The 12301-nt window shown below is 32.1% G+C and overlaps 1 protein-coding gene across 2 annotated transcripts in view; it reads right to left on the bottom strand.

The window, feature by feature from the left end:
* Positions 1–12301, bottom strand: part of RB1 (RB transcriptional corepressor 1) — a 160260-nt gene that overhangs the window by 91600 nt on the left and 56359 nt on the right. For both annotated transcript variants that reach the window (XM_073894543.1, XM_025874895.2), the window contains 5 exons: positions 10270–10412; positions 8054–8131; positions 5683–5792; positions 4676–4753; positions 664–751 (listed from right to left, as the gene is read on the bottom strand). In XM_073894543.1, coding sequence (XP_073750644.1) covers positions 664–751; positions 4676–4753; positions 5683–5792; positions 8054–8131; positions 10270–10412 — 497 coding nt within the window. The remainder of the gene's footprint in view (positions 1–663; positions 752–4675; positions 4754–5682; positions 5793–8053; positions 8132–10269; positions 10413–12301) is intronic.

Genomic DNA, 12301 nt, shown 5'->3' with positions numbered 1-12301 from the left:
TTTTTTTAAAGACTTTATTTATTTGAGAGAGAGAGCATAAGAGGGGTAGGGTCAGAGGGAGAAGCAGATTCCCTGCTGAGCAGGGAGCCTGATGAGGGACTCGATCCTGAGACTCTGGAATCATGACCTGAGCCGAAGGCAGTTGCTTAACCAACTAAGCCACCCAGGAGCCCAGATTCACGGATTTCTTAAATAGCAACAAGGAGAACCAGGAATAGTAAAGTATTATTTACAAATATCTAAGAGAAAGTAAACATCAATCTAGAACTGAAGATTCAGCTAAATTATCTTACAAAAAGTAAGAGTAAAGATACTTTAAGACAAAAACCTTGTAAGTTCACCCCAAACTAACCCTCACTAAAGGAATTATTAAAGTATGTACCTGAAGAAGAAAGAAAATGAAATCAGAAATGAGGTCTAAGTTGCAAGAAAGAATGATGAGCAAGGCAAAGAGCAAACATGAAAAAAATCTAAAAATAACACTACCAAAATAATACAATACTACCAAGATCTAATTTGGAGGGTTCAAAAAAGCAAGAAGTAAGGTAACAGACAAGAACGTTTGGGTTGGGAGATATTTAAAAAAATTCTCAGTATTTTAACTTTTAATTTCAAATTTCTTTGTCAAGATAACACAAACATAACATTTTATTTATGGCTTACATTAAAATAGGAAATCAGATTTTCTGATGGTTGATCACTTGCTGAATTTAAGATCATCATTAATTGTTGGATAGTATTCATAACAGTCCTAGAGAGAAAAAAAAAAGGAAGACATATTAAGCAATGAAGGAAAACAAATAAACAAAATGTATCTATTTCACAAGTTAAATGAATCTTTCAAACTCACTATATCCTGTTTATCTTTAAGAAGTTCTCTGAAATAAGATTTTATAAAACCCTTAGTATACTGTTGCTTACAAGGAATTACATTTTTTTCTGTCATTTTTTTCAAATTAACATATAGCATATTACTTGTTTCAGAAGTACAGGTCTGTGATTCATCAGTCTTATATAATACCCCGTGCTCATTAGATCCCATGCCCTCCTTAATGTCCATCACCCAGTTACCCCATCCTCCTACCCCCTCCCCTCCAGCAACCCTCAGGTTGTTTCCTATGATGAGTCTCTTATGGTTTTTCTCCCTCTCTGGTTTCGTCTTGTTTTATTTTTTCCTCTCTTCCTCTAGAATCCTCTGTTTTGTTTCTTAAATTTCACATATCAGTGAGATCCTATGATAATTGTCTTTCTCTGATTGACTTATTTTGCTTAGAATACCCTCTAGTTCCATCCACATAGTTGCAAAAGGGAATTACATTTTATTTAAACCTTTAAGAAAGAACATATTCATAATCACTAAGTTTATAATTGAAGAACTGATATATTTATTTACTAATAAAAACATTTCAATAAAACATTAATCGGCCAAATTAATGATATTTTAAGAAGAAAACATATAAACTGGTATCAAAATGACAATTTTTAAAGAAAACATTATTACAATCAATTAAAGTTTTTCAAATAAAAATGGTAGGATATATTGCAATTCAAATGAAGAAGCATGTGATTTTCCTTTATAGAAGTCTTTAGATGAAAGCATACATAATTTTAGAAATCTACACTGTTAAAGCATAAAATTGGGTCAGTCCCTTAAGATTTCTTTAATTCTATAATTGTGTGTGTGTGTGTATGTGTCTGTTGTAGAGTAAATACTGATGTTCCAATTTTGGAGTAGCAGTACCTTGCTACTTGTAGGTACTGTTTATTGATACAAAGAACTATAGAATGTTTATGGCTGAAAGAGTCCTTAAATATTATTTAGTAAACATGCTCAGTGAGCATTTTCTCTTTCATTTCTGTAACCTCAGGAAGAATTAGAACCAATGTCGTTTGCTCAGTTTGGAAAAAGAACTTGTCTTTAAGTCTTTTAATCTCTTTTGGTGAAAGTTTCCATTTAGGAAAAAAGATGACAAACATCCTGATTTTTTTTTTTTGTATCTTCCTTATTATTACACCAAACTATTATACCTCTCTCAACTGATATTTATACTTCCTCACCTTTCAAATATTATTGCTTCTAAAACTTATAGTACATCTTCGAATCCATTTAAGCCCACAATGACTAAAGCCACAAATAACTAGCTGCTAATACCAAAAGATCTTTCTCAATTGTTCCGATACTTGATTTCCTTGAAGTATGTGACACTCAAACATCTGCTTTTTCCTTAAATTCCCTCCATCCCCTGGCTTTTTTGGCTTCATTCTCTGGGCAGCCTTCTCGTTCTTTTTAACTTCTATATAGTATTTAAATGCTAGCATTCTGGGTGTTATATGCAACTAATGAATCATTGAACACTACCTCAAAAACTAATGATGTACTATATGTTGGCTAATTGAACTAAGTAAATAAATGAATAAATGCTAGCATTATTTAGGGCTCAGTCCTTAGCCAGCCATTCTTGCTATTATACCTTTACTTCAGGCAAACTCATCTATTTTTATGGTATTAACTTCCCCAGATGATTCTCAAATCTGTAAGATCCTTATATCCCACTACGTACTACTTCTTCATGTCCCATAAATGCCTCATGAGTAATATTCTAAGTATGAATTCATCAAATATTTATCGAACCTGTTCTTGTTCTTTCATTCCAACTGCCTACTCTTGGTTCAGATCCTCTGCATTTCTCCACTGAATTACTGCAATAGAGCAGTCCAGGGATTCTGACTCACTATGTGTATGGTAGTAGTGTCTAGGCATCTGTAGTTTGGAAAAAAACCTCCTCAGGTTACTCTAATTTGCACCCCTGGTTAAGAACCACTATGACAGATTGACAGGTCTAATTCTCACCATGTCCTCCTTAGTCCATCCCCTCAAAAACTACTACCAAATAAACTTTCAAAAATCAACTCTAATTTTATCCTTACCCCTATTTAACACCCATATATAGCCCAAATCATGCACAAGATAAAGTCTAAACTTATGGGTATGGCATATTAGGCCCTTCAGGATCTAGTATTCACCCTCCTCTCCTGCCATTTCATCTTCCCACTTAGTGAGTCAATACAGAGCTGCTAATAGTTCCCCAGACACAGCGTGTTGTGATTTATGGTATGTTTTATACTTTATACTTTATACTTTACCATATGTTTTATGGTGTTTTATACTCCCATGCCTTTGCACATGCTATTCCTACTCCCTAAAAGGTGCTCTTCTGTGTCACAGACTTGCATGTTTCAAAATTCAGTTCAATAAAGTCCCTTTATTAAGTCCCTTCTGTGCCATCTCATTAGTTTGTCAAAAGTTTATCACTATACTTTACACTTATACAGAAATGTATCTTTATATGTCTGCATAGTCATTTGAAAAATATTACTGATTTCCCTCTATGTACCAAATATTACCCTAGGTCCTAATTATTAAATGGTGAACAAAATAGTCATGGTCCACCAAACTTAAAGGCTATTATGGGTATTAGCAAAAACAAGGAAACATACAAATTAATTTTTAATTACAAATTGTGATATACACTATGAAGAAATAGAACAGGGAAGTATGAGAAAGAATAAAGGAAATTACTTCAGAGAGAAATCTTTTAAAAAGCAGTATTTGTGCTGAACCTAAAGGAAGAGTAGCTGTTGGTAATTCAGAAGCAAAAAAAAAAGAAGGAAGAGTTTCAAGAAGAGGGAAAAGCAAGTGTGAAAGTCCTCAAGTACAAAAGAAGAGCCTCGAGCATTCAGGAAACTGGCTAGTACATAATGAGCAGGAAAACAAGATGAGGTTAGAAAGGCAACAGAAGGGGCGCCTGGGTGGCTCAGTCGTTAAGCGTCTGCCTTCGGCTCAGGTCATGAACCTAGGGTCCTGGGATCGAGCCCCGCATCGGGCTCCCTGCTCAGCGGGAAGCCTGCTTCTCCCTCTCCCACTCCCCCTGCTTGTGTTCCCTCTCTTGCTGTCTCTCTCTCTGTCAAATAAATGAATAAAATCTTAAAAAAAAAAAAGAAAGAAAGAAAGGCAACAGAAGCTGGATCATAGAAGGTTTTGTAGGAACTGTGAAGGAATGTATATTTCAAATGCAACAGGGAGCAGTCAAAAGGTTTGACAGCAGGGTGAACATGATCTGACTTACATTTCTAGAATATTATTCTGGGGTAGTCTGGAGAAAACAGTTGGTAGTGGGGAGAGAGGAACAGTGAGGAGAGTAGACACAGCAAGATCAGTTAGTAGGCTACTGCAAAAAATCCAAAACAAAGAGGAGGAGATCCTGGACAAAGGTGGTGAGAGTCCAAATGGAGGATAGGAGATGGGCTAGAGATATTTTAAAGGCAGATTAAATAAGACTTAATAGCAGGTTAGATGTGGGAAGTGAAGAAAAGGATAGAAAAATGGTTTCAGTTCTTCTAAGTTGTATGCAGACCAAAGGGTGATGATATATTTTTTTCCTTTTTTATTTACTGAGATGAAACACATTCCCATTCTAGGTTCTACTCCTTAAGGACAGACAGAACTAGGTTTAATAATCACGTCCTCAGCAATTAGTAAAATACCTGGCAGGCAAAGAGCACTCAATATATATTTGTTGCATGTATACATAAATATATAACAGACCAAATGAACAAACTCATAAGGCACTGAATAAATAATTATAATGAAAATCAAAAGTAAGAAAATTCATACCGAACTGGAGTCTGTGGAAGAATCACATTCACCTCTTCATCAGTGTTACTTTTTCGTGGTGTTCTCTGCATTTCAAAACTAAATAATGATAAGCAAAGTCATTCAGATTGAAAATGCACAATTTGTGTTTTATGAGTCAAAAGAGCAGTATATTACTTGTTGCCTTCATACCATCATACAAAATGGTAAGTTAGTAACAGAAGTGATAGGAAACAGATGATCCAAAAGCTGCTTAAATAAATAAAATTTTGTTTTTCACCATTGTTTTTCAGTTGGGTTTCTTCTACTAGGTTTATGAAAAACAGGTGCACAAATCATTAACAATTTTTTAAAAGTGAAAGTTAGATGCTATCTCTAGATGTTAGATGGTATTATGAACTGAGCTGTTCAGTATTAAAAAATATCAAAGCAAGTTTTTCAGTCATTATGCCTTCCAAAAACTTTCCTTTGACTTAAATAAAATTTGAAACATTTTATTTGCATTTAATGTAAAAGTTATATATATTTTCAGCTAAACATTAAAAGATTTCATGCTAAAGACATAAACATACTTATAATCATTCAGATTTTTTGCAATTACTCTCAATCTACTTTAGAATTCTACATGATAATTCAAGAGAATATACTTTTGTATTAACATTTACAAAAAAAAGAACCACGCAAGTAATAGCAGATGAAAGGGTAGGAAAAAGAGAGACCACTACTTAAGTAAACTAAACTAATTACTTCAACAATTTTCTTTTAGTGCATGTTTTAAAATTAAATTCAGCTTAATAAAAAAAAATAGTGCTAGAGATGACAATTCACATTAAATCTCTATTTGTATATTATATGCTTAGAATACTGATTACCTTATTATTAGCTTTATAGAAAGGCACTTGAAGTAATTTATTATAAATGATATTTAAAGATCATGAAGTTAAATAAAAACCTATTTAATCTATCTATATTAAAATCAATCTATAGCAAAAGCATCTAAACAAATAAAATTAGACCATGTACAATACCTGTCTACAGGATCAGCCTGAAGAGTTTTATCATGATCTAGAAATAATCTTGCATCAAGATCTTTGTTTTTAAGGTAAATCTCTTCATATTGTTTAGAGAGACTTTCCACCTCAAAAGAAAAAAAAATTCTGATGATTATCCTTTTCATATCATTACATCTCTCAGTCCACAGAAGTACAGATTTAAAGACTCTATGTACATACACTTCATTTCCTAATATACAGAGTTCACATGCAATAAAAATAAAGCATATCTAAAAGTGAAAAATTCCTATTTTTTAACTCTAATTTTAAACTGATTTTATGCATGCATCCTGTTCCTTAGAATTTTATGTAGACAGTGATCACCAATAACACAAAACAGTAGGTATTATTATATAAATTGCCAAGATCCTCCAAACATCTCCTACATCCCTCACTTCTAATCTTCCACTATGCTTATCAATATAAAAATATTTTTCAAACATAACAAATCCTCTTGATTATATATTCTCCCTATCTTTTCTAAATTGTTTGATGTACTCTAACTCCCTTTAGTTAAGTGTCTTGGACAAGAGTATTAGCTCAATTAATTAGCCCAATTAACACATTTGCACTATGTATTCCTAATCCCAGATACTTCTTCATTTGCTAGAATCTGTAATTCTTTTACAAGTTCTGATTCATAATTTTCTAATCATAATTTAAAAACCAATGCCCAACAGACAACTACCCGGCATGACTTCTGCTATGACTTTAAAGTCTGAGGGTTTCTAACCTGAGAGAACTAAAATCACATTTCAAAAGGAATGGCAGGAAGAAATCCAGTTAAATATAAATTTTTTGTCTAAGTTTTTTAGGTAAAACAGTCATTCATATTGATTAAGTTTAATCATTGTTCCTGCCCGATCTTAGTGAGGCACTAATTATCAATCATTTATTTGATTGGGAGCTATTAGTGCTATATGAAAAATGCTGGGGTAAATGTAAGGTTTATCTTAAGATTTCTATTTAAACTGACTAACATAATAAAATTTAATTTAATTAAAAAAAAAACGTAATCCTTTCTAAAGGAAGAAAAACTACAGTAAGTGTCCAAGACTCTTTAGAGTTGTGAACAGCCTATTTTTTGGTACATCAGTTAATAAGAAAACTCAGTAATACAATATTTGGCCCCTTTTCTTGCCTCTCTAGTCTATCTCACCAGTCTTCTCTCCTGCATCCCCATCCTAATGAATTAGTTGGAGTTCACTGAACAGACCACACCATCACATATCACTGTCCCGTTGAATCTGTCATTTCTAACACTGGAAATGCCATTTCTCAAAGCTTACTCAGCTCAGAAATCACACCTCCACACAGTTTTCCACAAAACCAATCTGCCCCACTTTGGATTAGGTGGCCCTCCTCTGAGATACCACAGCAACTGGTGCATACTTCTACCAGACACCTGCAGATTCCTGTAGTGTTCTCTTTCTTTGTTTTTCTCCCACTAACACTTTAATGACAGTGACTGTGATAACTCACAGTTATCTCAGAGATAATATCTAAGAGATATTATCTCTTATGGATAATATCTAGCACAACGCCTGGAATATATTAAGCACTCAATAAATAACTGTTGGATGAGTAAGTTTATTAATTCAAGGACTAGTCACCAATTTGGGTCACAGAATCAGCAAACTAGCTATCTGATTTCATGTCTTTTGGTCTTGGTAACTAATGCCAGGTACTTCTAAAACATTCCTTTATCCCTGAGTACTTGTTCTTCATTTATCTAAGCATCCTTTTCTCCACATATTTCATCTTACCACATAAAGTTCTCAGTTGTTCTGTTCTCATTGAAGAGCAAGACATTTGAGGCAAAATGTGAAAAGAAACAGATAGATGGATGGCACACCACTAAGTGTGTGCATATATAATCACAGCTGTTTCAACTGAATTTATTTTAAATGAGGTAGTTTAAAATATTCAAAAGAGATGCTCCACAATACAGTAATGCCAATCATGTTGATGGCATCAATCCATGTATCCTATGCTTAAGGATGCATAGCAAATGAGAATCAAATTTGATTGTGCATATTTAGTTATATTTAAATATAACAGCATTCAGAAATTCAAAAGCCTACACTTTGATTTTTGAAAAATTTTAGTACAAATCAATTTTTAGTGCAAATTACAAATGCTGCTTATTTATACATCTGAATATATATTCAAAAGGGTTTTCTGTTACTTATATAAAGTTGGTTCACCAAAATTCTCCTTAGATTTCTTTCCTTGGGCAAAAAATATTTAATAAAAAGTAATTTTAAGAAACTAGACAGCTACTCCTCCCTCCCCAAAGTCCCAAAATACATTAACTTTTTACTAATTAAGTTTTCTTTCAGATTACCTCTGGAAGTCCATTAGAAGCTACAATTCCAAGAGAATTCATAAAAGGTATGAAATTTTTGAAATAAACATTTTTCACCTGAAAAAGATAAAGTTACAACATAGCCATTAAACTAAAAAAAACTTAATCTTTGTCACAATATATTAACACTAGAAGGAAAGTGTTAACTGACATTACATTCAACCTAGTGATACTTATTTATAATTATTCAATTATTTACTTTTTAACTTATGTGAGGCAGATTTTAAGTCTTAGAATGGAAGTATAGTAGAGAACTATTAATGAAAGAGGATTTATAAGAAGAGAACCCATTGAAACCACAACTTCAATATTCTACATTTAACAGATGATGAAAAGATGGCTCAAAAAAATTAAGCAACTTGACCAAAGTTACACAGCTAGGAAGTGGAGGAAGGGGCAGCGCTGGAATTAAAACCCAATCTATCATCACAGTCAAGACTCTTCTCTATACTGTTTCTGATTTCTCCCTAAAGCATATTTTTAGGCCACTTCACACTCACCATCTGATAGCTAGCTAAGGAAATATCAAGTCAATTATTTTAGCAAAAATTCAAGAGAATAGCCTATTTTTACAAGAAAATAATTTCACACACGTAAAGAATACCCAGTAATTCAATTCAAAATCAAATAACAATATTTTGTAGAATGATGCAGTTTCATACCAAAGCACCTTACATTTATTTAACATGGATAATAAAGACTGTAATCAGGAAACCTGGAGTCATATTCCTGCCTGTTCTACACTTGCAATGTGTTAGAAAATTTTAAACAACTTACTTATTTAACTTTTCCAAATTTGAAGTCTACACTTATTAAGGTGGAAATAATATCAGTTCATATCTTCTTCAAAGTAAGTTGCAAGAATTAGGCTTCTGTAACTTATTAATTTTGTTTTCTAATTAACTCCCATTGAACTGGAGTATTTATAAAGTAGGTAGTTCTAGTTAACCATTTAGTTTTAATTAACCCATAATTATATGCCATTAATGTAACCAACCAATAGTTATATAACCAAAAATGCTATATCTAAATAACCAAGTGTCAATTAATGTCAATTACTACCATAGTTTTTAATCAGTTATACTTTAAAAATAATCCCTATAAATATTCTAAATTACAAAAAGTTATTTAAAATGAAAAAAATTTTAATGACTTATTCCTGATTTTAGAAATGAAATTTTATAAGTAGTTCTGAAACCCAGAGAATTAACAACCAGGAATTAGAAAACTGCATTTATGTATATTCATTATCTTGAGGGATTTAGCAATAGACTGGATTAAAAAAAATATTTCAACTACATTTGTGAGCTTATTAGCAGAGATTATTTGTGATCCTAGAAAAGTAAAAAAGTAAACCTATATGTATAAGGTTGATACATCTACAACCACAGGTGTATATCTTTATTGAAACTGACAAAAGCCCACAGTGCTAACATTAAGATAACCTGATAAATCATTCCAACACTTCTTAAACTAGATTTTGAGATCACCCTCCATTCCTTCCCAGAGCTGACAGAGAAATTTCAAAGATGGAACATTTCACACAGCTATCTGGTGGTAGTGAACTGTGGACAATACAACCATCTATGAGAGAAACAGCATAGTACACTGAAAGCAGCAACTGGTAGCAGATTTCCCAAAGTCTAGCCCTGTTAGTAATTAGCTATCAATCTCTGGAAGTTCATTTACTCATTACTAAAAGGAGGCTGAGTACATTATTCCTAAGACTCCTTCCAATTCCAACACTCCCGATTCTATGAACAAGATAAGCAATTCCAGGGTGTTCATGTGTATTTTCTACCAGCCACTTCATCTGGTGTAATATTTGGAAAGAGCGGATAGGCTGAACAGAAACTTCATGCTGATATTACTTATCATTAAACCAAAACACCAGGGTTTTCTTAGGGTATTTTAAAACATTAGGGGTTATCACTAACCACAGAGGAATCAAAGAACAAATTCATTTGAAAAATACTGCCATAAAGATGTACCTTTTCAGTGATTCCTGAGTAAGGGAGCTACTCTCTTTAAAATCAAAATAACTGAACATGAAAATAAATTTTTTCTAAATATTTTCCTGCAAAAGAATTGGCACTAAGTACAAAAGCAAGCTTGTCATGAAAGAAGTATATACTGTTAGGAAGAACTTACATCTAAATCTACTTCATTTTAAAGAAATCATGAAGTTAAATTACCTCATCTATATTACATTCATGTTCTTTACAGAGAACTTCAATAATTCTTGTATCATTTTCTAGTTGTTTTGCTATCCGTGCACTCCTGTTCTGACCTCGCCTTGGTGTTCGAGGTGAACCATTAAAAGGTATTACAGCTGTTTCTGTAAAAATGGTAAATTAGATAAGAACAATTGCACATTCCACTGTATAAAATAATGAAGTATTCTAACTTGGGAGATGAGAAATAATTTTAGTAACATTCTGCTTTTATTTATTAGGCTTCATTAAAAGGCTAACAGTTTCATCTATTTATTGATTATCTCTTTTAGGTTATGTACTGATAACAGTTTTTGCTATTAGGCAAATATGGAGAAGGCAAGGGAAACAGCCAACTTAAAAACTAATTCTAAATGTATCCTACTCAGTCTGTAAGGGGAAAAAATGTTTTCTATCTTAAAGAGTCTTAAAAAAAGTATTTATGGATTCAATTGCTAGACATATTATAAAAGTAAATTTTAAAAGTTTAAGCTAATACCATAGTAAATAATTTTTTTAAAAAGTATATAAATATTATGTGGTAAAGGGTGATTTAAAAAAAATCTCCTGTATTACTTTGAGCATTTCCAATTCAAACTGAAAATGAATTCAGCTATTAAAGAGATAACAGATGACTAAGTATGAAAAGTATTAATTGCCTCCAGGCCTGACCAACAATTTACAGGAAATTGAGAGAATACAGGAACATGTTAAACTATACAACAGGACATAATCAGAAAAAATTAAACCACGAGAAACCCCACAGAATAAACCACCTAATTATTTAATAAATAAATTATAAGGAAAAAAAGAGAAAGACAAATGGAGAAGGAAGTTTTTTAAAAGTCTCAAAAGTGTATCAACCAATCATAAGATATAGATCTCATTTAGATTCTGATTTAGTCAACCTGTAAAAAAAGTTTTAAAATCACTTTTATAAGACAATTGAAAATCTGAACACTTACTAGATATTTGGTGGTATTAGGTTAAGAAACTATTAAGTGATTTTTAGGTGTGACAATGGTAGTCATTATGCTTTTTAAACAGACTATATTTAGAGATACATACTAAAATTTATAAGGATGAAATGGTATGCAAAGATGTGCTTCAAAATAATATAGTTGATGCAACTGGGCAGTAGATGGGGCTATAGAGAGACCATAAGTTATATGTTGAAGTAGGTAATTTAAGTACCTGGGGCTTATTATACTACCGTCTACTTTTGTATTCACTTGAAATTCTCCATAATAAAAAGTTAATTAGAAGTTTACCTTACTCAGTAAATTTATCACCTCATCCTGGTTTCTCTTTAACATAAGACTTAGAAAATTAAAATGTACTTTAATAATCCAAAAAAACAATACCTGTCAACCTAAAGTAACATCCTACATCAATTTATTAAACTTATAACATTGAAAAAAAGTGAAGAAAAAACATATAATCTTTACAGATTCAGAATTTTTAAAAATATATTTGTTTTCTATTTTTTTCTCCTGTTCTATATGTGGTTTCTGCTATTGACCTTTTTCTGTCAAATGATGTTCAACACATTTTAAAAATTCTGCTCCAGACTCACTTCCCATGAAGTTATGGTTCAAAAAGATTAATTAGGCTTCAGCTTTTCAAGCACTTCCAACAACACTGAGACTTCCATGTTTTGATCTGTCCTCTATTATTTTTAGTATTATTAATACTTTAATCATTTTAGGACCAAGAAATCAGTTCAGCCTTAGTTAAGTTTACATTTTTCTGTGATATAAGTGATTTTGAAATTCTACTCTTGATGCCACCTCTTAGAAGAAGCAATTCCATTCTAAGAGGAATATACTTGTCTTTGCTTAATGCTATCTATTTCAGCAAGAGTTATTTTTAATTTTTTATGTTTAATTTTTTTTAGCAACAGTTACTTTCATTTAAGAACACTTCCCACCTCATCACCCACTGAGGTAGATCAATTACAACTCATATGCAAAAAAAAATTTGTCACATAATAATCATAGCATCCAATAATACA

The sequence above is a fragment of the Callorhinus ursinus genome, unplaced genomic scaffold, assembly GCF_003265705.2.
Source record: "Callorhinus ursinus isolate GAN/ISIS: 27379988/994484 unplaced genomic scaffold, GSC_fseal_2.0 scaffold7, whole genome shotgun sequence".
In the NCBI taxonomy this organism is placed as follows: domain Eukaryota; kingdom Metazoa; phylum Chordata; class Mammalia; order Carnivora; family Otariidae; genus Callorhinus; species Callorhinus ursinus.
The sequence above is the reverse complement of the archived record's forward strand: the minus strand, read 5'-3'. Positions and strand labels throughout refer to the sequence as shown.